We start from the raw sequence: 26,434 nt of genomic DNA on the forward strand, positions 1-26,434 counted from the left end.
TGCACCTCAGACAGATGAATCTTTGGAGGTAAACAATATATAGATTTCATATGAAAAGCAATAGGGAGAAAATGCCAAACCCATGTTCGTACTTAGAAAAAAGTGCAATCTTAATAACAGAAACACTGTTGTGCTTGATTCTTGCAAAAATAAGATGTTGGAGTGCTAGCAACTAGACAAAAGTGGTTTGCACTTTCAACAGCTACAGCATGGAAATTTTCACCAAATGCAGTTTCTTCCAGTGTTGTAATCATTTCTTTATTCATATTAAATGTTTGCCCAAAGGGGCATAAAACAAAACAAAATTTAAAAATTAGAATAGTCAGAAGAACCTATGCACTTAAGTAAGGAAACAAGCAAACACAGACACAAACCCCAAACAAGTTAAACAGTTACCTCATTGGAGGAGCAATATACTAAACTACTTGGCAAAAGCAATAAAATTGGAAATGTTACTTAGCCTTCAAGTATTTTGGAGCAATGAGGCTTTAGAAGCTTCTTGGAGAAAGGAGTTCCAAAACCTGGTTGTTGCAAACATTATAAGAACTTTAAAGTATTAGCCATACTTTAGCTGTCACTGGGATAAAGAAGAGAGTTTCATATGAAGGGAACAGGCCATTTTTTGACTATTTTTGACTCAGCAGTGTTTAACACTTCAAAGGAGATAATTAGCACTTAAAAAAAGGCTTTGGAAAAAAAACTGATATCTTTGTGACAGGTTTCTTGGACCAGAAATGAAGTTATCCTCAATTGGTATCTATGTATGCAGATGTTTGTGTGTGTGGCTAGAGTAGACATATACATTGACAATCAGACAGCTTTTCAAGTAAAGGGACTAAGACTTCACATGAAATTACCGAACTAAAACTTATTAGAAAGACTGGTTGTATTTGTTTTTGCATGAACAACTATTTATTGATGCTCATGCATTTTTATTTTCTCTATAGGTCTAGTCATTAGGGCTCTGAAAAGCTTCAAAGGAATGCTTTGATTCAACAAAGCTTCAATCAATTTACCCCACTGAAATCAGATGAAGGGGATCCTTCCCTGGAGGAGGAAGCCAAGCTTGCCAGTGATGCCAACCCTCATGGCAACCCACAAAAACACTCCACCCCAAAAGGGTAATCAGTAGGCATTCTTTTTCAGTGGTATCCCATAAAAGTTCCTTATTTTTAAACAGTTTCTAAAAGTTTATTTTTAAGTTGGAAATGCAAGAAGAATACTTCAAAATTTGTTACAGCAACATTTGTGAAGATACCAGTCGAAACTTGGGTCTGATCCCTATAATTTCCATCCCATTCAGTCCAAAAACTGAAGCATTAAGTATTCTGATACTTCTCATTACAGACTACTGACAAATTCTTCTTTAAAATCAAATCTCAGATCAAGTAGAATGGATTGGTTTGTCTTAAATCTTGAATTGGAAACTTAGATAAAATAATGCTCAAATGTCCAATTCAAATCAAATCAGGGCTGATGCACATAGACCTACTAGTAGTCTCACCTGGTGGACTTCCATGACCAGCTGCAGCTGTAGCAATAGCAAAAGCAGAAGCAGGAGAAACGGGACAATGACCATTGTCAGTCACCTGTACTGCAAGGAAAATAAAAACAAATACAGTATCAGCTGACATTGTTTTATAAATGAGAATCAATTTGAACATCTCTGTGCATACTGTATATATGCAAGTTGATTACATAAACATTCCGGCTGCTTTGAATTTTAAAATTACCAATCTTTCTCTCTCTCCTGTTTGTGGAACACTGAATTTAATATTTCTCATTGTTCCCAAAAATGGATCAACACACAGAATGAGATTTACAGTGTTCCATTCCTTGAAAATAAGAATACCATTGTCAGGCTCTACCAAGGCAGGCATGAATTTGGCTGAAGCTTCCCAGAAACTTGACAGAGTATGTTTAGGCCTGAATCTTTATGGCAGCCCAAGAATGGGAGCAAACACAGTTTATTATTTATATACATGATTTCTATACTGCCCCAATTTCATGACTTTGGGGAGTGTATAAGAATCTCAACAAGCAATCTTGAAATATGTTACTAAGCAATACAAAATAAATAAAAAAGATGTCTATCCCCCTTTCCCATTAGGTCTCAAGAGTATTAAAAGCCTATTAAGGGAATAAACAAGCATATCTCCAGGGGCAGCGTGTTCCATAAAGTTGGGGCCACCACTGAGAAAGTTTGTCTTCTGGGCTATGCCCCCTTCACTTCACATTGGAGTGGTGCCCAAAGCAGGCCCTCACCTAACAACTTAACAGGATTCCTCAACTTTATTTTTTAGGTTAAATCCATAGCCCTCTCTTCCCATGTTTCCTTCTGTATAACAGTAATCTGGTCTTTGATTTTCCTGCTTGTTAGTGCCTGGTATCTATTTATGTTCTCTGTATTACTGTTGGGTGCATTTCAAAACCCTAGTAACTATAATCTAATGTGTGTCTATATAAAAATGTATTCTTTATTTATAACTTAAAGTCATCATAGGTGAAGCAGTAAGAACTGGATGTCTTTCTCAGTGTGGAAGAGAGCCTTTTCCATTGTGACATCAATCTTCTGGAACTCCCTCCCACTAAATATTATGTATATACCTACTTGACTACAATTTTGGAGTATGTTGAAAATATTTTTATCCATGTTGGGGTTTGAGAGCCTATACTATACAGGCAAAGTTATTAAGGTCATCATTACATTAAGTGTTTTAATATTTTATATGCTTCTGTATAATTGAACTTGTTTAATTGAACTTGTCTGAAGTATTTTTAATTCTCTACATCTCAGTAGCATGCAGTACATCCCAGATGTACTATATGCCAGGGGAGGGAGGGAGGGAGGGAGGGAGGAAGGAAGGAAGGAAGGAAGGAAGGAAGGAAGGAAGGAAAAATAATGCCAAAGCCATCATTAGGGCTGCTGTCACCCAGTGAAGCTATCCTATCTATTCTTTCTGCAGTATTCCTAACAGTTAGTTCCAAACTATTTCTCCAGATTAGGACAGCTATCATTTCATTGGAAAATCACTATAAATATCTCTGTCAACAACAACAAAAAAGTTCAAAATGTTATTTGTGATTGCAAGTGCTAATGAATCATTTTCTATTCCTATGTATCTTTTGCAACATATAAACTGAACATTCAGAACTCCTTGTATGTTGCCAATTCCTCCTGTCTGAATGCAGGAAGGTATAGGATACATTGGTTATTACACCTAAACAATACTTTGGATATTATGGATATGTACAGGGGGAGAAAAAAACCAAATCATACCTACTTCCTATGCATGCATAGAAGCTACAGAATTACATACTCTATATATGTATGCAGTATCATGTTGTTGGAATGTTGCATTATTTAAGCATCTTAATGGGGCCAGATTATCTGCTGGAGTTCTACCAAAATAATTTGAGCTCTCAGTTAAGCAATTTGTTGACATCCTGCACATGAGTAATTGGGATACCATCTGTACATTTTCCATGCCACACATGTACGAACAGATAGATTTATTTCTCACTAACAATAGTAGGTATCAAACGTCTTCCTTACACCCAGTACCCAAAATGTGTTCTCAGCTTGTATCATACAAATCTGTCAGAAGTAAGACTGAAATCAATGTTTTTCTTGAACAAATGTACATTCTGTTCAAAATGTTTCAGAACATTTCATCACAGCTTAATGCAAAATTTCATTCTCTTACTGCCCATTCATTTTGAATGGTGTTATTCACATTTACTTTTCTATCTACTGTGTGATAAACAAATATTAAAAAACAGGAGATTAATATCTTGATAAAATTTTTATTTTATTGAAACAAATTCAAGACTAAGGCTGCAATCCAGACTGATTTACACAAGTTCAGATTCTACTGAAGTGGCTTAAATCCATGTAGTAGTGTACTGTAATGAAACCAATATTTTTATATTACCTCCTGCCTGCCGGTAACGTAGATGTCGTGGAGTTGAAGGGGATCTACATGGAGAGAGCTCAGGAGGATCTACTGGTGAGGCACTTTCTGGGATAGGATGATCAACTGGTACAGATTCCAAAACTCCTGCTATTAAAAAAATGGACTATAGGAACACAGGAAACATACTAAACTCTGATTCTAAAAACTTAACTTTCAGTGCACAGATTTACTACAAAACAAAAGACTGAAACACACACCCTGAAAATGCAACAGTATTTTGTATCTGGGCAGTACATAACCATAATTTCTAACTCCACATACAAAAACACATAATTGAAAGAAAAAATACATCTCAACATGTCCCTAAATTGATCAGCACAACATCAAGTAATTCATGGATCAACTGTGTGTATGAGTGTGTATGAGATATTCACTTGATACAAAAATGTGTTAAAGTCGCAGTGGCTTCTGTTTGAACACTACTGATTAGTATAATTTTTGGCACCCCTATTATCCACCTGCCAGTGCCTCCTTAAAGAAGCTGCATCTTTCCCTGGATTTGCATAGCAGCCATGGAACCTCAGGAAAATACATTTTTGGATCAAGGAAGTGCCGCCACAAGGTACTTTGAAGCAGGCATAGGTGCAGTGTCGGCACCTCCTTAACTCAATTCAACAATTCAATTATAATTTAGGGGGTTGTGATATTGCAAAGTTTGAAATAGCAATTTTGTGGGTTTTTTGCATCTGTTCTATTCAGATAGATCTAATGGTGCACACAAAACCTCAGAATCCAGGCTAAAGAAACAAGGAGGCAATATGATTCACAAGACAGTTTGATGAAAAGAGAAAACAAATGGCTCTCCAAAATTTATTGTTTGCAAAAATAACCATTTTGGTATTAAATGTTAACTGAGAAAAGCTTTTCTTTTCAGTGTTGAGATTTGATTTAGTTCTACTTCTATGAAAAAAAATCCTTTCATTTATCAAAGACCATAGACTAATATTTAAAATAAATCACCACTGAGTTGATTTAGCTGAGAAGATTTTTTTCTGTAAGATTATCCCCTTTATAACATTATATGAGCTTGGAAGAAAAGACAAGTTCAGATATTACCAGCTTAATTCCTAAGGTTCTATTCGACTCAGGAGATATCAAACATTACTCCCCATGGTATCATATCCTAGTATATCTTTCATTTTGTTATCAGACTCTGCACATGTTGCGATATTTATGCCTGAAAGGATGCTCCCTAAAAATATCGATGGTTCTCTACCAAAATTGCAACTTCTCCATCCAGAAGACTAAAATTCAGGATAATAAAATCATGGCAATGAATTGTTTCCAGATGTGAGCTTACTGTGCTCCATTTGTTGATTGGGAATGAACTTGATAATGAAGAACAGATCTGGCCTCTAGATTTAACACTGTATTTTGCACTAATAACTATTTTTTAAAATAGAACTTTATATCTTTTCTAAGGTTAAAAGAATTTCCTAACAGTGAGAACTCAACAGTGGGACCAGTTACCCAGAGAAATAGTGGACTGCTATTCATTGGCTGGATTCAAGCACAGGTCAGAGGGCCATCTGCTCTGGATGCTTTAAGCACAGAGCAAGGGGCCATCCATTTTGAATGCTTTAAGTACAGAGCAAGGACTTGAACTTCCAGTCGTGTGAGTCTCACATCCATTATTAACTTTCTCACAAGATTAGGCTCTTCTTCTTCAGTATATGCTCCTGAACAATTCTTTAGGCTGTCAGAAAATCCAAGTATCTCATATTATAAACTAAATGAAATCATGCAAATTAATATTTGCACAAATTAGCTTGTTTTGAGTAACTCTTATGTGTCAGCGATTTTGAATTATAAGGTTAGCTTTACACTTTTTAAATATTAATGTATATGCTGCTGCCAGATAGCAACATTGATAAATGGCATAACTAAGAGGTATCATTTTTAAACTTTAGCTTTTTTTGCTTCTTTTTTAAAAAATGAGTGTTACTATAGAACTTTGTGGGCTTCAAATGTACAAAATCTCTAGAGAACAGACTATTGAATAAAATAGGAAAAAGGTTTCCCATTTGTATTATCTGTATTTTGTTGGTGTTTCTTGATTATATGCCACTCACAAACAAATAAATATTATTAACTCCACATTTTCTGTGTTATGAAGATATATAGCAGAAATATCTTGAAAGAGGTGCACCTCAGTAGCCAGGATTGATCGATTTAAACCATCTATGTGGCCATCCATCTCAATAATGACTCTGAGTAGTGTATAGAAAGTTTAAAACCAAACTACAATCAAATAATAATCCACCTAATCACAGTCCAAGATCAAAAAAAGCATTTCTTTTTGGGGGGAGATGGGCAGTAATAGAAATTTGAATAATAAATAAATAAATAAATAAATTTCAAGTTTACCAGTTTAACAATAAATTGGTCGACGAATCAATGGTCCCAGCCCAAATGCCTGTGGGAACAGCCATATTTTAAGTGCCTTACAAACGGCCAACAGGATTTGGACTGTCCAAATCTCTGAGGGAACGCTGTTCAGGTCTGGACTGCAACAGGACGCATGCCTTGGTCCACCAAGACAACATTGCTTGACAGAAGGGACACGGAGCATGCTCTCCCTACCAGACAAACAGAAACAACTGGGAACAGGAGGACCTGCAAGTAACCTAGCCCTATGTTATATAGGGTGTTATAGGTGGCAACTAGCATCTTGAATCATACCCAGAAGCCCATTGGAAGCCAGTGCAGTTGATGGAGCAGCAGTGTTTTATGAATGTAATGTGAGATACCAAATATTGCCTGTGCTGATGCATTCTGGACCATCTGCAGTAGTTCAAATGAGAGGTGAGCAAGGCATTAATCACCCTAAGTCCTACCAGTCCAGGAACATGTGCATTTGACACACACATCCTTTGGACAGAAGTAAGTAACATTTCTCCACTGCCATGCTATTCTGTAGATAGGGGTTCTGTTTGCAATCACATTTACTCTATGCAGAATTTCACATTTTGAAGTTGTTCATTATGACTGTATGACTAAAATAGCCTTTGTTTTCCCTCTCCTGATGATAAACAGGAATAACTTTTTTTGTAGAAAGCGATATATTTTCAAAAGAAAACCAGTAACAGAGAATCTCTGATTGTGTCCATGATTTGCCAGTGACTCCCTAACTATAGAATGTCTTTAAATATAAGAAGAGAGAAAGGATGTTAATGCCAAGCCTATTCTCCAAATTATTGTAACTTGATAAGTGGGAGTTTGCTATAAAAACTAGAAAACATTTTCAACGAAGTACTAAACTATGTATTTCACAGGATAGGGTAGTATAGCTTGTTGTTTATTTGTTTAGTTGCTTCCAACTCTTCGTGACTTCATGGACCAGCCCACGCCAGAGCTTCCTGTCGGTTGTCAACAACCCCAGCTCCCCCAGGGACGAATCCATCACCTCTAGAATATCATCTATCCATCTCGCCCTTGGTCGGCCCCTCTTCCTTTTGCCTTCCACTCTCCCTAGCATCAGCATCTTCTCCAGGGTGTCCTGTCTTCTCATGATGTGGCCAAAGTATTTCAGTTTTGCCTTTAATATCATTCCCTCAAGTGAGCAGTCTGGCTTTATTTCCTGGAGGATGGACTGGTTTGATCTTCTTGCAGTCCAAGGCACTCTCAGATTTTCCTCCAACACCACAGTTCAAAAGCATCGATCTTCCTTCTCTCAGCCTTCCTTATGGTCCAGCTGTCGCAGCCATATGTTACTATGGGGAACACCATTGCTTTAACTATGCAGACCTTTGTTGTCAGTGTGATGTCTCTGCTCTTAACTATTTTATCGAGATTGGTCATTGCTCTTCTCCCAAGGATTAAGCGTCTTCTGATTTCCTGACTGCAGTCAGCATCTGCGGTAATCTTCGCACCTAGAAATACAAAGTCTTTCACTGCTTCTACATTTTCTCCCTCTATTTGCCAGTTATCAATCAAGCTGGTTGCCATAATCTTGGTTTTTTTCAGGTTTAGCTGCAAGCCAGCTTTTGCACTTCCTTCTTTCACCTTCATCATAAGGCTCCTCAGTTCCTCTTCGCTTTCAGCCATCAAAGTGGTATCATCTCCATATCTGAGATTGTTAATGTTTCCTCCAGAGATTTTAACTCCAGCCTTGGATTCCTCAAGCCCAGCATGTCACATGATGTGTTCTGCATAAAAGTTGAATAGGTAGGGTGAGAGTATACAGCCCTGCCGTACTCCTTTCCCAATCTTAAACCAGTCCGTTGTTCCATGGTCTGTTCTTACTGTTGCTACTTGGTCGTTATACAGATTCTTCAGGAGGCAGATAAGATGACTTGGTATCCCCATACCGCTAAGAACTTGCCACAATTTGTTATGGTCCACACAAAGGCTTTAGAATAGTCAATAAAACAGAAATAGATGTTTTTCTGAAACTCCCTGGCTTTTTCCATTAGTCAGCGGATATTGGCAATTTGGTCCCGAGTTCCTCTGCCTTTTCTAAATCCAGCTTGTACATCTGGCAATTCTCGCTCCATGAATTGCTGAAGTCTACCTTGCAGGATCTTGAGCATTACCTTACTGGCATGTGAAATGAGTGCCACTGTTCGATAGTTTGAACATTCTTTAGTATTTCCCTTTTTTGGTATGGGGATATAAGTTGATTTTTTCCAATCTGATGGCCATTCTTGTGTTTTCCAAATTTGCTGGCATATAGCATGCATTACCTTGACAGCATCATCTTGCAAGATTTTGAACAGTTCAGCTGGGATGACGTCGTCTCCTGCTGCCTTGTTATTAGCAATGCTTCTTAAGGCCCATTCAACCTCACTCTTCAGGATGTCTGGCTCTAGCTCACTAACCACACAGTCAAAGCTATTCTCAATATTGTTATCCTACCTATACAGGTCTTCTGTATATTCTTGCCACCTTTTCTTGATCTCTTCTTCTTCTGTTAGGTCCTTGCCATCTTTGTTTTTGATCATACCCATTTTTGCCTGGAATTTACCTCCAATGTTTCTAATTTTCTGGAAGAGGTCTCTTGTCCTTCCTATTCTATTGTCTTCTTCCACTTCCACGCATTGCTTGTTTAAAAATAATTCCTTACCTCTTCTGGCTAACCTCTGGAATTTTGCATTTAATTGGGCATATCTGTCATGAGTAAGGATGGCGAGCAGGGGGCTCCCTTCCAGACTGTTAAACGCATGCATAGCACTGAGGAATTGGTCAGCCATTCAAAGAGACACAGATCGGGACCGCCTTAACCTTTGGGGTTTATATGTCTGGGTTTTTCCCACGCTTCTTTAGTTTGTTAGGATTCCTGTTATGTACTAGCAATAAAACATTAGAGACCAGTTCCTTGTCTCAGCATGTTTCCTGGCTGTTAGGACAATATCTCCCCCTATCACTGTTGCCTTTTGCTTTCCTTCTTTCTTGGGCTACTTCTAGTGTCTCAGCAGACAGCCATTTTGCCTTCTTGGTTTTCTCTTTCTTTGGGATGTATTTTGTTGCCGCCTCCTGAACAATGTTGCAAACTTCTGTCCATAGTTCTTCTGGGACCCTATCTACTAAGTCCAGTCCCTTAAATCTATTCTTCACCTCCACTGCATATTCCTTAGGAATATTAGTGAGCTCATATCTAGCTGATCTGTGGGTCTTCCCTAATCTCTTTAGTCTGATCCTAAATTGTGCAAGAAGAAGTTCGTGATCTGAACTACAGTCAGCTCCAGGTCTTGTTTTTACCGACTGTATAGATGTCCACCACCTTTGGCTGCAAAGGATGTAGTCAATCTGATTTCGGTGTTGTCCATCTGGGGAAGTCCATGTATAAAGCCATCTCTTAGGTTGTTGGAAGAGAGTGTTTGTTATGCAGAGTGAGTTGTCTTGGCAAAATTCTATCAGCCTATGTCCTGCTTCGTTTCGTTCTCCCAGGCCATGCTTACCTGTAATTCCAGGTGTCATCTGACTGCCCACCTTAGCATTCCAGTCTCCTGTGATGAAAATAACATCTCTTTTAGGCATGTTGTCCAGTAGGTGCTGCAGATCCTCATAGAACTGCTCTACTTCAGCTTCTTCAGCATCTGTGGTTGGGGCGTATATTTGGATCACTGTGATGTTAGATGGCTTGCCCTGAATTCGAATTGAGATCATTCTATTGTTTTTGGATTGTATCCAAGCACTGCTTTAGCCACTTTACTATTAATTATGAAGGCTACTCCATTTCTTCTGTGGTCCTCTTGTCCACAGTAGTAGATCTGGTGATCATTTGATGTGAAGTGGCCCATTCCAGTCCATTTCAGTTCACTGACGCCCAAAATGTCTATCTTTAATCTTGACATCTCACCAATAACCACATCCAATTTGCCCTGGCTCATAGATCTTACATTCCAGGTTCCAATGGTGTGTTGATCCTTAGAACATCGGATTCGCCGTTCACCACCAGCACCGTCGGCCGCTAGCCGTCCTTTCGGCTTTGAGCTAGCTGCGTCATCACGTCTGGGGCTAGTTGAACTCATCCTCTGTTCCTCCCCAGTAGCATTTTGACCATCTTCTGACCTGGGAGTCTCATCTTCTGATGGTATACCAACATATCTCTGGTTGTACTGATCCATTTAGTTTTCACGGCAAGAATACTGGGGTGGGTTGCCATTACCTTCCCCAGGGATCGCATTTAGTCTGACCTCTCTGTCACGACCTTCCCGTCTTGGGTGGCCCTTCACGGTTTAGCTCATGGCATCACTGAGGTGCTCAAGCTCCAGCACCACGACAAGGTAACAATCCTTTGCTGAAGGTAGTATAGCTACTCTACAACTAATATACAGTAGAACACTTGAAAGGTATAGGCTGTAGCCTGGATTTTACTAACACAGAACAGAGTCTGTAAGAAAAGGGTAATATATTTACAGTGTGCTATACGGTATGCTAACTTTTGCTGAAAATAATCTCAGACACATTATTTACAGGTAGTGCTTGCTTAACAACTCCAATTGGAACTGGAGTTCCCATTGCTAAGCGAAGCAGTTGTTAGGCGAAACATCATGTGATTGTGCTGCTTAGCAATAGCAGGTCTGATAGTCCCGGTTGCAGTCATTAGGCAAGGACCGCACCATTGTTAGGTGATGCTTCTCCTGCCCTGCACAAACTGCTGGTTCCATCCCACTCCCTCCTCCCAGCCAAGCCTGGCAATCTCCCTTCAGCTGAGCTGCCCTGCTGCACTCGCCTCTGCTTCAACTGCCCCAACCTGCCCATCTTCCCACATCTCTGCCCTTTTGGCCACCCTGTACTCTGCCGCTGCCACTTACCCCTACCACCTCCCGCCACCCCCAGCTGACCTTTGCTGTTTTCTTCCTCCCGCTGCTGGGATCCTGGCTGTAAATGTGGGCCAATTGCCAAGCACCCGAATTTTGATCACGTGACCACAGGGGCGCTGCAACAGCCATAACTTCAAGGGCGGGACCTAACTGTCATAACTTTCAATGGTCCCTGAATGAATGTGTGAGGTTTGAGCCTGCTTTTGACTCCGAAAATGAAACTTATATGGAGTCAGAAGGGGAAAACAAAACTCACCAGGAGAGACTTGGAGAAGCTGAACCAGGAAATGACTCAGCAGAGTGGGAGAATTTGCAAACGCAGAGTGGACAAACTCTGGAGGGGGATTAGAATTCTCCAATCAGCGCTCAAGACAGGAGACCTGAGAAGCGCATGAATCAGAAGGCAGCTCGATTGGCTGCAGGAGAGAAAAGGCGCAGAAGGGATCACTTTAAAAGGCAGGCGCGTGAGGAGCAAGCTGCCAGAGACAACTGATCCTTCAAGCTCACGGCGTTTGTGGAAGAGCCATTACCTGCGTTGGAAGCCTTGCCTGTAGCCAGAACCAGTGCCAGCGTCTTCTACCACCGTGGAACCATGTTCTGCACAAGCTGCTCCAGTCAAGCCTCTCCTTGCTGTCCCTGCTGAGCGTGTCCTGCTCCAAGCCTTGTCACATCACTCCAGTGCAATCCAGGTGTGCTCCCAGATCCAAGCCTTGTCTAGGCTCTCCAGTCCAGTCCAGTCTTGCTTCCAGTTCTCAGCCTTGCTTAGACTCTCCAGTCCAGTCCAGCCTTGTTTCCAGACCTCAGTGTTGCCTAGACTCTCCAGTCCAGCCCCGCCTAGCCTCCAGAGTCAAGCCTTGTCCAAGGGTTCCAGTCCAATCTTGCCTAGCCTCCACATTCCAGTTCGATCCTACCTGCATGCCAGTCCACAGGACCTTGCCTCCAGCTTCTGCCTTGCCATGCACTCTAGCATCATCAAGTTTAACAGCTTCAATCAGTGAGTTGGCTGAATTCTGCCTGCTATTCTGCCTCAGTCTGATTCTGCAGTCTTGCCTGTTCATCCGTCATTGCCTGGGTGGTCTGATTGAATTCATCAGGACTTTTACTGTTGTAAATAGTTGTTTTGAATAAAGAGTTTGATAATAATTCTGTCTGGCCATCTCATAGTCTGAACAGGGCAGAATTGTCATTAAGCAAGGACTACCTGTAATTCATTAACTAAAATAAATATCTAAACATTACTTTATCTTTAACTCACTAGCAAAATTCTTATCACTCCATTGTTTGATCTTATTGTTTTATTAATGACTATCTTCGTTATTATCCTTAATGTCAATTTGAAAAGATTTCTTGGTTGAACAGTGCATTATTTTCAACAGTGCCAAATATTTTGGTTAAGAAACCAAAACACTTAAGAAACCAAAACACCAACTGATCTTTTTCAATTAAATAATAGTTTCTTCTTTAGCCATAGATGTGACTGTAATATTTTTAATTAATCTTGTGAGATCTCCTCAGTGTTTCAGTACACTGCATGTACATCCAATTTGATAGGATGTGGGCAGCAATATGTTGTAAAGCAACATATTGCTGCCCACATCCTATCAAATTGAGAGAGTCTCAAGATTAAAGATCCTAGATTGCACACAATAAGTAAGTGTGCCTGAGGTAAAATTTGGTTTGGGTTACAGTTACTGATGAAAATGTCCAAAACTGATCAATGCTGACCTTACCATTAGCAGAGAATGCTATCTGTAGCACAGTTGCAACTAAGTAACTAGTAACTAGTCCACACCTTCTCTATCTTACTAAAAAGGATTTTGATTGATTATTGGATAATTGGAGTAGTTATGGTCAGAGGAAGTCAGTATCTATGGGTCCATCTGGTGATGACCACAACATATTGAAATTTGTAACTTGGAATATAAAAGGAATAAATGGTAAAAGGCATTTACCTTTTATTCCTTTTATATAAGGAGTAAATGGTAAAAAGAATTAACAAATGAAAACAAAATAAAAATAAGTTGTATGTCTGTGAAACTAAGAGAAATAGGAAGGATGTAACACATCTGAATAAAGGTGGTCTGCTCTTGTGGAGTGGAGCTGATGAAAGGATGCAGGGAAATGAAGGTAGTTTTTATTATGAATGTAAGGCTAAAATGTAGGTCAGAAAATATAGACTGGTATAACTAACTGCTATGAGTGTATACAAAGGTAGGAATTCATAGGTCGGTGATTTTACACTCCAGTAAATGTTAATAATAGAAGAACCAGTGATGAGTTTGGGGAAAAACTATGCAATATTCTCAATAAATGATCCAAGGGGGAAAATTCTATTAGGTGACAAGAATGAATGGATGGGAAACGAGACAAGAGAATATAGAAAAAGTGATATGGCCGTTTGGAGACCCAAGAATGAATGAGCATGGTGAGAAAAAGCCTGTTTAGAAAAAAACCTGTTCCAAATACATTATGTATTCATATTTACACATTTCAAAGTAATGAATATAAAACTAAAAGCATGATTGATTTGGTTGTTTGTGATGAAAGACCAAGAGAATCAGTGATACATACAAGGCTGATGAGAGGCTCTACATGGTTTACCTGATAAATATATATCTGATAAGTGTCAAGAAAGGAATGTGAAGGAAAATGAAATGAAATGAAATGAAATGAAATGAAGCAGAATAACCACAGGAAGCAAAAGTATGAAGACATTCCCAAGAGAATGAATGTAAAATAGAACAGATACATCTAAACTATTATTAACTTTATAGTAACTGACTATTGCACTGCAACTGCAATACATAAAGAGTGATGCCCATGCAATCTATTTTTCCCATTTTTAGCAATAGCATCATCCACATTCTGCATATATGATACAAGTTTTATGTAAACATTAACACACATGATTGACAGTAATGTATTTATTGTCACATATCAGGCTGTTTAGGCAGAACATCTTTAAATTGTCTTGAGAAAAACTTACATCTGGCTATGCAGCTGCCTGGTAACAACTCTGCTTCTAGCCTAACTGTAAATCCTTGCATTGGTGAAGGGAGAAAAGCTTCAAGACTGCCTAAAAAGAGAATTTTGTCTAAACTTTATTACAGCTGAGTAGGATAACTCAAATTCTGCACAGTCTTGCTGAGCTGGAATTAATGTTTCAACACAACTATAAATGGAATTAAATTAGCAGAAAACATCAGTTGAGAAGGCTATGGGCAAATACTGAAAATGGATGTGCTTCTAGGGAAGGAAAGAATGGTGTGTCAGTTAAAATGTTGGACTCGCTTTGAGAAGAGCTGATTTAAATCTCCTATAATGGAGCACACTGGGAGGCTCTAGGCCAGTCAATTCCTCTTTTCAGAAAAAGGACATTTGCCATACCTTTAAAAAAGCATGATAGACATACATAAATAACAGGAAACCATATATAAGAAAACAAGAAAAAAAGAATTTAACAAAACCTCCCAATTTTTTCTGTTCAAATAAGGGTCTTGCATAAATGAAGGGATGCGGATCATTCTAAAATACTTTTTTCTAAACTTCTTGAATCAGTATTTACTTTTTTACAAAAAGAATGAAAGTTTGTAGAACATTAGCTACTTATTCTTCCAATACTGCTTTCTACTTCTTTTCACAGATAAATGTAAGTGAAATAGTGGTGTCAGGTATCCGGTGGGCGGTGCTCATGCAAAGCATAGGGTATCCCAATTGCCAAATTAATCACAGTAAGCAGCCATTAACTGCAATACATAGCACCTCCCCTAACCTAGTTTCTAGAGACTCCCAAACTTCCAATGAGCATTAGCTGCTGCCTGGATATCTGGATATTGTAAGATTTCTAACCCCAACACTTGGAGGAAATCATATTGAAGAAGACTACACTATAAAGTTGTCATATAATGAAACAGACAGATGATAGATACCTCTTCGAATGCTTCTTCGTAGCTTGTTGCAAAGCTCACTACGTGGATTTTCTGAACTGTCTTCTGCAAAACCAGGGCTTTGGTCTGGAGACAAAGGGCTTTTGCTTAGGTCCAGTGGTACTTTAGATGACAGAGGGGGTGGTGATGTTCCAGGGCTGTATGTTGAAGTAGGACTGCTAACAGAAGAAGCAGATAGATCTAATGCTCCTATTCTTGAATTTAGTGGAGAAGTTAATGATAATTTTCTTGTTCTGACAGGTGAGGAAGTCCTTGAGAGAGATAAAGGTGGAGGGGAAGAGAATTTGCGGCAAAGATGTGGTGACTTTGCATCAGCCATATGTTCTCCTCTATTGTTTTGATTAGTAGCAAAAAACAGTTCCAAAGACCTAGAAAACAAACAAAAAAATTCAGAAGTAATTTTGAAAAGTATCATGTCAGACCTGCCTTTAAAATGTAGCTTATAAGAGAATATATAAAACCAAAACACAGACAAATCCTAGAAAATGAAAAGGCCAAGATACAAAACTGACTTCTATAATCCATGATTTTATTATGTATGAAATAGCTATCTGCTAGGAAGGTCAACCTAGCTGCTTTGGATCTAGTTGGTGCCAGCCAAATATACTGATCAGAAACAACACTTCAACAATGGCCAGAAAGATTAGGGTAACACATTTATACACAGGGCCTCTCTTTGCCAGGGACCTAGTCCAAGATGCCTATCTACCAAATGTGTGGTCAGAATGTCCAAACTATCTAGTATCTGGTTTTGTTTTTTAATATAGAGGTGGTTCTGAATACAACGTACAAAATTTCCAGGACTATAGTATTTGTGAATGTAATTTTACACAAAATAAAAGCAAGACAAAATCTCTTTCGATCCCAATGTATACATAGTAGTTCACATATAGTGCTGTGCATGCTTTGTTCTATATATGAACAAGCTCATGGTGGCTCAGGAATCCAGCTGAACTGCCAGGTTTTGGCTATGATAAATTTGGGAGGGGTCTTGTGAAGTAAGACAAGGCTGGTATACCTCTCCACTCTCCTCTGCATTATTTTTGTGTCAGCCTGTCCCCCATGTCTCTAATACCTTCCTTTCCCTTGGTCACTACACTTCAGTCAAGCATGACATACCCACCCAGTTCAGCCCTTCCTGCTCTTCCCTTTACCTTTCCTTAACTGTTGCTGTGCTCTGCTGTTGTGCATGACTGCTAGTGGCTGCTTCCCCACTGTTTTCCATTTGGGCAGAACACTGTGTATTTTAGACCAGACCCAGGTGTATACATGGAACATCCCTATTCACATTATTATATCTATGTGTTCCATAGTCATTTTTGTATTCTGGAGAGCTCGCTACCTAGTTAAAGACAGGCTTTCAGATACCCTGTAACTTCCCTAGGAGTGGTTGTCCAAATAGGATTGTCTGTCCAATCAAACATAATGGTTTCTGGTTAATCATAGCTGATTGACTGATTGCAAGTCAATTTCCAAATATCATCTGGGGGCAAAAGAACAGCTTCAGATAATACGCAGCTATATGGATTTTTTTTTTCAAAATAAAAGAATTTAAACACAGTATGCATGGCCCATATAGTAACTTCTAGATTTCATTTTTTTAATGCAGTGGATGAGACTCCCTTGGATTACAGCTTGTCTAGAATGCTACACCTCATCATTTGTTCATAGCTGCTTGAGCAAATAAGTACAACTTTTTAAAAAAATGATTCTGTGTGTTGAGTGCATTTGAAAATGTAGGTTATAACCTTCAAAATCTGAGATATGTAAGGGAACAGCTTTTCTACTTGGAATTTGACAACCGAATTAGAGATTTAAATTGAAATGCATTGATGATGCTAACATACAAATTCTGAAATTCCCTTGTACAGGAAAATTCTCCAGGGTAATTAAATCACCCTGCTACTGAGGGATTAAGGAACCCTTTAAGTGATTTTTGTTATTATCAAACCATTAATATATAATGCAGTTTGCAGGATGACTATTACGACCAATGTTCCCACAAAAATAGTAAAAATTAGTAAAAGTAAAAAAACTCACCTGAAAGGAATTGAGGTAAAAGGCCGTTTGTAAATATCTGACAGTTTTTCCAGTACAACTGCTGCATTAGTAAATATGCGGTAAGTATGTAGGAAAGTATTAAGAAAATCAATACTGAGAAATCTCAAGTCTGTTAATCTTTCCAAAAGGCGTTCAACACTTGCATAACGAATCTGGGGCACTTTGCAGGAGTTCAGTGTTTTGCTGAAGCAGATGTCAATGTCATCTTTATGAAGACGGGCATCAGATCTATATAACATTATTTGAAAAACATTAAGAAATTTGCTTTGAAAGCCAGGGATATTTATTTTTAAATTGTAGATTGTTTCTGATATAAAGAAACAAACTTTCCTTATACCCTTGAATAGACACTACTTATAAAATCAAAATCTTATTTGTGATCAATGGAATAAAATCTCATGGGTTCTCTGTGGGCCAAATTTGCAGTGGGGTGATATGGGCACCAGTGTGCTTATGGGCATCTCTCATTTTGCCTGAAGCCTAACCCTGTTGACTTTAATTTGTTTGGTTTGTTTAGAGTCTTTTAATTTAGAAAGAATATGCTGAAAAGTAAAATAACTAGCCTTCAGCATCATTTTTATTTCCAGAAATACCACTGGGCTGCAACCCACTGCTTTCTGCAAACATGTCCAACTGAAAGACTGAAAACATGTCCAACTGAAAGGTAAATTTAGTTGAAAGCCAACATCCTGAAAGGAGACCTATATGGTGATAAATTAGTATTCTGTTACTGGCCACATCTATAATAGTAGCTATTTTGTGGGGTTACTTACAAGGTGTACATGAAATTCTAGCATCCCCATGACCAGGAGGTTGTAAATCTTTGCCCTAGGGAAATCACTTAAAAAGATAGATAGACAGACAGACAATATAATGTAGCATTTCCCCATGAAATGCAGGATTAACAATACAATTAAATGAAATTGCTAGATTTTATTTTGTCCCTGAAGTCTGCATTTGAGTTAAAACAAAAATAGTCCAAGACAACTATACGTAACATGAGAATGCAGTTACACTTACTTAATCATATGCGGCACAGTGACTTTGGAGTTTTCTTCAAATACTATTGTCATTAAACCATTGCACCGTATGTTGTCAACACACTACACAAGTTAATGATAAAAAACAAATTATAAATTCATTTTTGCCTCAGTACTATAAATCTCAGATACTATAATTACAGAAAATAAAATTTTATCTGAAAAAATTCTTCAGTTAGTAGGAAGGATAGAGGGGATTGAGCTGCCACGTTCTTGAACACTTTCAGAATCAAAACTAAACTTTTTACTATTTAAAGTTCCTGAAGTTGCAAATGAGCCAGTGTGCTGCAGATGTTGGAGTAGAACCAAGCAGACCCAGATTCAAGTCTATCTTCAGCCACAGAAGCTCGCTGGGTGGCTTTGGGGCAGGCTGTATCTCTCAGCCAAACCTGCATAAAAGGCCAGGATATAATTCCAGTAAATAAGAAAATGAATGAGTAATATTTCCAGGTTTGTTTTGAATGTATTTCCCATCTCAAAATGCATTGTTCCTGGAAACACTGCAAAATCACAGGTTTTAAATTCTTTTTGCATCAGTTCATTCAGTCCAAAGGGGCTGAAAACAGCAGCTCCTGGTTACTGGAAACAATCAACGCCTTGCAGCCTCTGTAATAACAATCTTCCATAGTCATATGATTAAGTTTCAAAAAGTGACAGTCTGCTGCTGAGGATCTTTTCAGGAGCTGTTCTCAATTGGGCAGGCTCATGATGAATTTGGGAATGAGTAAGTTCACTATGCTATCTCCCACAGTTACTGGACTCTGTCCTCCACAAGTTCCATCTACTGCTCTGTGGGGATATAATTTCCAGATAAGAACATGAAGGCAACTGGTGGAACTGTTCCAGGGTGGGGAAAAGTCGTATGAGATACTGAACCAAACTAATTCAGTTTTATCTCAATATTCAGCTTTCAGGACTTTATTTATAGGGTGGATTCAGATCAGATTCAACTACTAGCTAAAATTAAGGCAACTGGACTTCAACTTCCTCCATCTTAATAATCATCCAGGGTGTGGCAAGTCAGAGGGGAGCAGCAAATAGGCCTGGCGTCAACAACTGGGCTGGTATTGCCTTTCATCTTATAGTCAGTGGCGATTGGCCAATCATGTATTGGTTAGAGATGTTAACTTTACTATTTTTTTTACTTAAATATTTATTATCTTTTTCCTACAGGTGATGATTGCATATTCCCAAATAAATGTGAGGTTAATATTTTTTAAGTATGTTTAAAATATGAAAGTGTGCTCAGTCTCTTTTTGAAACAGAGTCTTGTAAACAGACTCCTTCTGATCTATTCAGACATATTATGACTGTGAAAGCAGTTGTAAAATATAGACTGGCTTAATACAACATTATCCCTCAGTCAGACTCTACACAGAACCATTTGAAAGAGGATTCATTAAGGCATTAAAGCCAAGGTCTAAGAGCAGTGCAGCAAGGGATTATAGCTGCAGAGTCAGTGCGGAAGTTGGTGTGAGGCTTGGATTGCCACAGAAAGGTCTCTGGAGAAGAAGCCTATGGCTTGGCATATTTGTCCGTCAGCTGGACATGCGGAGGTTGGTGGCTGGTGACAACCTTCTGAATGCTACTTGGCTGGTGGCTGGGCAAGGCTCAGCTTTGACTGAGTCCCCATCAGGAGTTTCTGGTACTGCATCCCTGGCACCAGGATTGGATGCTGTGTGTGGACAGGTGGTGACAGTGACCTGGACCCCTGGGGTGCTTTTTGGGAGTGAAACATGAAGGGGTACCCTAAATATGGGAGTGATGAAAAGGGTGCTCAGTTGAAAGGCACATAATCAATCTAGGGGCCTGCCTACATTATTTGGAAGCCCCTGATGGCTCCAGCTGACTGGCTTCTGCATTGGTCTACTGGGACTCCTTTTCCAGACTTGGGGGCCAGAATCTTTATTATCTTGCTGGCTGCCTAGATTTGTAATTTTTATCCACCTGGACAGGAAGGGGAGAGGCTGTTTGGCCAGTGGGGTGGAATCAAGAACTGCCATAAGAACTGGACACCACACAGGCAGCTGAGGGCAGGAGGAGCCTGGTTGGGTACCTGGTGTTGCTATCAGGAGCTGGGATGGCTGCAGTTGTATGTGCCAGGTTATCAGATCCTTGGTGGCTCTGGATTCTGGCTGTCATTCTTGTACATCAAGTCAGTTTGTAAATCTCTTCCATGATTTAATTGTGGATGAGACAGCCAACCAGGCATGTATAACTGGGACTTGGATCAGCCCTGAGGTATGAGTTCTCCTCTCAGGTTCCAGGATTGGCATCTGCTGAAGGCCCAGGGGAGGTGGGGTGGCTCTTGTCATCCACGAATCACAGAGCTCTGAAAGGTTCTGTGATACAGATAACTGAATCTGAGACCCTCTAGTTGAGGCTGGGTTTTAGAGGACAATTGGGACTGCTACTGTTGTACTGGCCTCCTTGCTTCACAGTATCTTCCTTGCCTTAACTGCTGCATTCTATCACCAGACTGATCATAGAGACCCTGATCATAGAGACCCCAAGACTACTGGTTCTTGGGGACTTTAATTTGCTACCAGGTGACATTGAGTCAAAGGTGGTGCGGGAGTTCATGGTTTAGCAATTTGTTCCAAATTATCAAATGCCTAAGGCATACAGGTAGTCACACTTTGGATCTTCTGCTTATCTTCTGCTACCTCCAGCCGATTTGAATGTTCCTTGGCCAAGTTCAGCCTCAAGTGCCTGATTAGCAAGCTCCCCCTCCCCACAGAGACTGGTATTCCTCTGGGGTATCCTGAGCAGCTTTCTCCATCTCAGACTCCTCTGAATTTGAGCTGGCCATCACAGGTGAGGTCATCTTCAGTTGGTCATACATCCTGGTATTATCAGTATGCTGATGATACCTATCATACATCTTGACTTTGGGCCATCCAAGTGTTGCTGACGATGTACTCTCCCAGTGTCTGGAGACTGCAGGTCTGGATGGGGAGGAAGAAACTTGGGCTCAATCCTGACAAGAGCAAGTGACTGTGGATTTCAGGCCCACCTGGCCCAAAGGGATATTCTGTCCTTTTTCTTGGACCATTCAGGACTAGTCTGCAATACTGAGGTTGCCTTGGAGTCACAGCTACTGCTCAAATAGCAAGTGGAAGCTGTGGCCAAGAGGGCCTTTTCACCGATTCCTCTAGTGTGCCAGTGGCACCCATTCCCGGATCAGGAGGCCCTTCATGTCATAGCCCAGGACTCAGACTCTGACGAAGCTGGTCCAGCTGAATCAGTGGAATGTCAGCCTCAGGAGGATCACCTGAGGCTCATCAAACTCAGGCACCATCAGAACAGCTGGAGCAGTTAGATGATGAAGTACAGCCTCCAAGCTGTCGAACTCAGCAAGTAGAACGGAGAGCACAGCAAAGACCCTCAATGAGGCTCCTAGCCAAGCAAAGGAGCAACTATTCTAATCAAAGATAGCTGGCTGAAGCCTGATTTAAGCCCTGACCCATGTTTCTCTGTTGGAAACAACTGTCTGATCTGTTGTTCCTGTGAATCCTGCTTGTGTAAAAGTCTTGAAACTCTGACCTTTGGACTGGCTGACAAACATGACTTGGCTCTCTGAATTTGGACTGGATTTTGACTTCTGTGAGTTCCTGTTGGAAGCGAAACTACCCAGGAAAGCTTTCTTTCCCAGAGACTCTGTTTTGATTTACATTCCTTTCCTTGTCTGCTGTTATTTTCTCAGCCTTGAGTAAATTGCTATTCTTATCCTGCAAATGTGTATGAGTTTGAAACCTGAAACAGGACACTTCATGCCCTAGGCACTGCATGAATGAATTACTGCAATTACTACACAGGGCTGGCCTTTAAGGTCACTTGGAAATAACAACTGGTCCAGAATGTGGTGGCACAAGTAGTAATGAGCTATACCAGCTGGCTTTCAGATGCAATGCAAGGTGTCAGTAATGGGCAGAAGGAATAACCATGACGAAAAGGAGAAAGAGTACAACCAAGACAATGGTCAGATAAAAGAAACTGAGTCTGGGGCAGAACTGTAACCCAAGTAAGCATCTCAGGTAAGACCTTCCCTAGTTCGTATGAAGATAAAGGAAGGGAGGGAGGGAGGGGGAAGCACACTGAAACTTGCAAGATCCTGTTACTGTAACCTTATGATAAAGGTATTATTAGCATGCATGACTTTAGTTTCCTAGTCTGGTCTACCTTGAAGGGCTGATGGTTGGTTATTACCTCTAAAGCCCTTTATGGCATAGGGCCTGGTTATTTGAGGGACTGCCTATTTCTAATAGCATCTGCCCATCCAGTAAAGTCCATCAGAGTGGGTGTACTTTGGGACCCCTCAAATAATATCACCTTTTGGGGCCTAGGAGTTGGGACACCTAGTTCTGGAACAGCATTACCCCAGAGCTCCATATGGCTCTCATCCTAATGATGTTTTGAAAGACACTGAAAACCTGGCTATTCTCCTAGGCCTTGGGGCAAGGTGGTGGGTGAGCCTTTGTAAGATTTTTTATGTTGTTTCATATGGCTTTTCTGGATGCATATAATTTTTTTTATTGTTTTAACATTTTTATTATGTAAAACAGAGCCAATTGGAGTCAGGCATTCTTTAAATCTATAAAATAAATCAATATTTTCCTGCTGTTGTTTCTAATATGATAAAATAGTTGGGAGGAAACAGTCAACCCTGTTTTGTCTCTTCAAATTTAGCACACAGAAGGTAAACAAGGATATATATCCATGTGCCCTCAAAGAGCTTTGCCCTTTAGTTTCGGTCCCATTAAATAATCACAGGCAAAATTTAATCTGCAATTAAAGGTTTAATTGTATAACATACCAATTAACTAGATTAAAAGCTGCAATTCTAATTATATTACCAGCACATGGAAAAAAATGAATGCTGCTTCGTTGGTTTTTCCTTTACTATCAGCTTAACTGAGACCAACTGAGCTGATCTACAGCAACAAGAATAAGGCTTGCAACTTTAACTGGAAAAAAAAATTGTTTTTGTAGCAGCAGTTTTTCATGAAATATACTATTGGCAGTCATGTGAGTATAATCTGTATTTCATCTATGAACCATTTTTGTACTCCAGTTCTTGGCACTTCTGTACAAAATCTTCTATACTACTTAAAAGATACAAACATATAAAGCAATTAGTACAGTATAATCTTGCATAGTGATTCTTCCAACTACTGTTCCATTCTCTTACTTTCATTGCCAAAACCTATTTATTTTTAACTGTTTTACGATTAACACAATGAATCCATGCAATCAAAAACATAGACATGTTACTAATTATAACATTGGATCAAAAGGCAAATGCTTGCATTCCCCCTTTCTGGCCATTCCAGCATATCCAAATTTGGCCACTTTCAATTGAGTCTTCTTTCTTTAGAAACTGTTTGTCTACCAAAATGCAGGTGAAAATGTGCAGATACAACAGTTTTTTAAAAGAATTCTGGACAGGGAAAGTAATAACATGCAGATGACTCTGTACATAAGGACTAAGATCAGCTTTTTCCAACCTGCTGCCCTTCAGATTGTATTCCCAGTCAGCATAGCAGTTCACTCTTCTAATACATCTGGGGGGCTTTAAATTGGAAAAGGCTGGACTAAGATGTTAAATCAAATGAAAAAGATACAAAAAGTAATAGATCCTTGTGTGAGAACAGTCCACTGGAAAATTGGGGCTTGTTTTTCTCATGGCATTTAGAAACTAACTACTGAAACTTAAAAAAATCTTACGTTACATTCTTCTTCTACCACTTGCTCTTTTTTTGAAAAAAAAAATCTTATAGTTCTTAGGCTGGGAAACAGCAGCAGGCCCAAAGTCACTTAATTGGCTTCACAGATGAATAAGGATTTAAATGTGGGTTTTCCCACTCCTAGCTCAAGACACTATCTGCTAGTCATTCTGCCACTCATTCACCAACATTGCATTCAAAGCCATTAAGCAATTATATTTGTTAATAAATATTATAACGAGCTTTGAGACAACATTCATATGCTGAATGAATTATGCCATATCCGCCCAAACTGATTACCTGACTAATGTCACTGGTCCATGCTGCTTTTTCCTGCCGTGAAGAGGCTAAAAGGACCACTGTAAATGGGGCTGCATCTGCAGGATCTACCACAATCTTGAAGTCAAGGTGCCCAAATACTTGCCCAGAACCTTTTGCTTCATGAATGAAAGAGAAATGGAATTTGGCAGTTACAGGTTGAAATGAAGAGACTAGATTAGATCACAATCCAGAGAAAAGTACTTTCCATAGTGATATGTATATACGGCCAAAATTCAAAGAGCAGAAGTCTAAATTTTAATATCTTTGATCAGTGATATTTTTAAACACTGCAGACTCATATAAATGTAAAATATTTTGGCTCACAGAATTTATAATTAAACAAATGAAAAGTTTTATTACGTGTTCCAGTTGAAACCCATTCATATGAGACAAAGACATATATATATATATGACTCTTGTTATGACAATATAGCATTGACTTTTAATTGGCAAGAAACCTAATTCAGAGCCTACTCTGTGCTAATCTCCATGGTAAACCAAGCAAAATAGGGGTACAACCTCAGTAGTAATTTTTATATCAGCCTTATTATTTCCAAACCTTTATTTAATTCAAATAAAAGGGCAGAATACACCTTTACTAAGTAATCGTTTTTAAAATGGGAGATCTGGCAGGTGTTTCAAGTCCCCTCCATGAAACAATGTCATATAGCAGGACACAGAAATCCTCCCTTCTCTGTCATAGAATGCATCCTTTGGAATGTCCCCAAACCTGCTGACCTTCCATAAGGCCTTGAAAGCCTGATTTTTCCCTTGGGGCACTGGGCCAGAGCACTGGATGAGCCTAACCTGAAATGACTTAATTGGAGTAGATTGTGGTTTAGCCTCCATTATCCTGTATTGTGTTCTTTTGCGTGCTTTGTTATTGGTTGTTCTGTTTTTAACTATATGTAAACTGCCCAAAATTGCTACTTCATTATGTAAGTATGTATGTATTCATGCATGCATACATACATATGTATATATAGGACCTGGACAAGTAGGGACAGTCCCTACATTTTCTTGGCAAATTTTGGAAGTGGTTTGCCATGTCCTTCTCCCTAGCGCTGAGAGAGAGTGACTGGCCCAAGATCATCCAGCGGGCTTTGTGCCTAAAGCAGGACTAGAACTCTGTCTCCTGGTTTCTAGCCTGGTGTAGCAATAAATAAATCATTACATATATACATACATCTTCTATTCCTTGAATTAGAATTTTTATTAGAGGTACCCCCTATTGTCTATATTAATATTTCATAAGCAGAAAAATAAATGCATCTTATTTTTTAAAGAAAATCTTATAACTGCATTAAACAATTTGATAGAACTTACATTCATCATCATTCATATCAGTTTCCTCAATTAGCGTGCATTCTATTAACGAAAGGACACCTCCTGCCTAGGGACATAAATTGCAATTTTTTCAGAAATCTATTTCACTGTTCTTCAGTTTAGAAGTATATAAAATTATATAACAGAAGGTGCAATCCATGCACACATACCTAGAGTAAACCTTATTCAGCATACTTCTAAGTGGACAGGCTCTGTGTGCGTGAGAGTGAGATTGTGTGCCTTCAAGTCAGTCTCGACTCCTGGCAACTGCCTGGACAAGTCTCTACAGTATTCTTGGCAATGTGTTCAGAAGTAGTTTGCCACTGCCTTCTTCCTGTAGCTGAGAGAGAGTCACCCAGCTGGCTTCATGCCTAAAGCAGGACTAGAACTCACAATCTCACCGTTTCTAGCCTGGGATCTTTAACCACTACACCAAACTGGCTCTCTATACAGACACAGGATTATGCTATACATGATATAATGCATTATTCCACTAACTAGATGAGTTTCTTAATTAAGTACAGAGAACATTATTACTTCCAGCAAAGAATGTGGAAATGCATGCACCTCCTTTTCCCAATTAAAATAATTCTGTCTTATCCCAGTTCAACTGAAAATATTTTACTGATAAGATTAATAACATGAAGCACTCAACCATAGTATTCCAACAATAGAGCAGAAGAAATATTTTGACAAAATAAGCAATATATTTAAATAGTGAATTATAACGTATCTATTTTTTAGTATCTGAATACATTACTGTTGTAA

At 39.3% G+C, this 26,434-nt stretch overlaps 1 protein-coding gene across 1 annotated transcript in view; it reads right to left on the reverse strand.

The window, feature by feature from the left end:
• Positions 1 to 26,434, reverse strand: part of RASGRF2 (Ras protein specific guanine nucleotide releasing factor 2) — a 109,417-nt gene that overhangs the window by 32,711 nt on the left and 50,272 nt on the right. The window contains exons 11-17 of the mRNA XM_063295478.1: positions 25,667 to 25,733; positions 24,320 to 24,456; positions 18,274 to 18,356; positions 17,233 to 17,481; positions 15,175 to 15,560; positions 3,936 to 4,064; positions 1,505 to 1,594 (exon numbers count right to left, since the gene is read on the reverse strand). Of these exons, the coding sequence (XP_063151548.1) occupies positions 1,505 to 1,594; positions 3,936 to 4,064; positions 15,175 to 15,560; positions 17,233 to 17,481; positions 18,274 to 18,356; positions 24,320 to 24,456; positions 25,667 to 25,733 (1,141 nt within the window). The remainder of the gene's footprint in view (positions 1 to 1,504; positions 1,595 to 3,935; positions 4,065 to 15,174; positions 15,561 to 17,232; positions 17,482 to 18,273; positions 18,357 to 24,319; positions 24,457 to 25,666; positions 25,734 to 26,434) is intronic.

This window comes from Candoia aspera, chromosome 2 (assembly GCF_035149785.1).
Source record: "Candoia aspera isolate rCanAsp1 chromosome 2, rCanAsp1.hap2, whole genome shotgun sequence".
In the NCBI taxonomy this organism is placed as follows: domain Eukaryota; kingdom Metazoa; phylum Chordata; class Lepidosauria; order Squamata; family Boidae; genus Candoia; species Candoia aspera.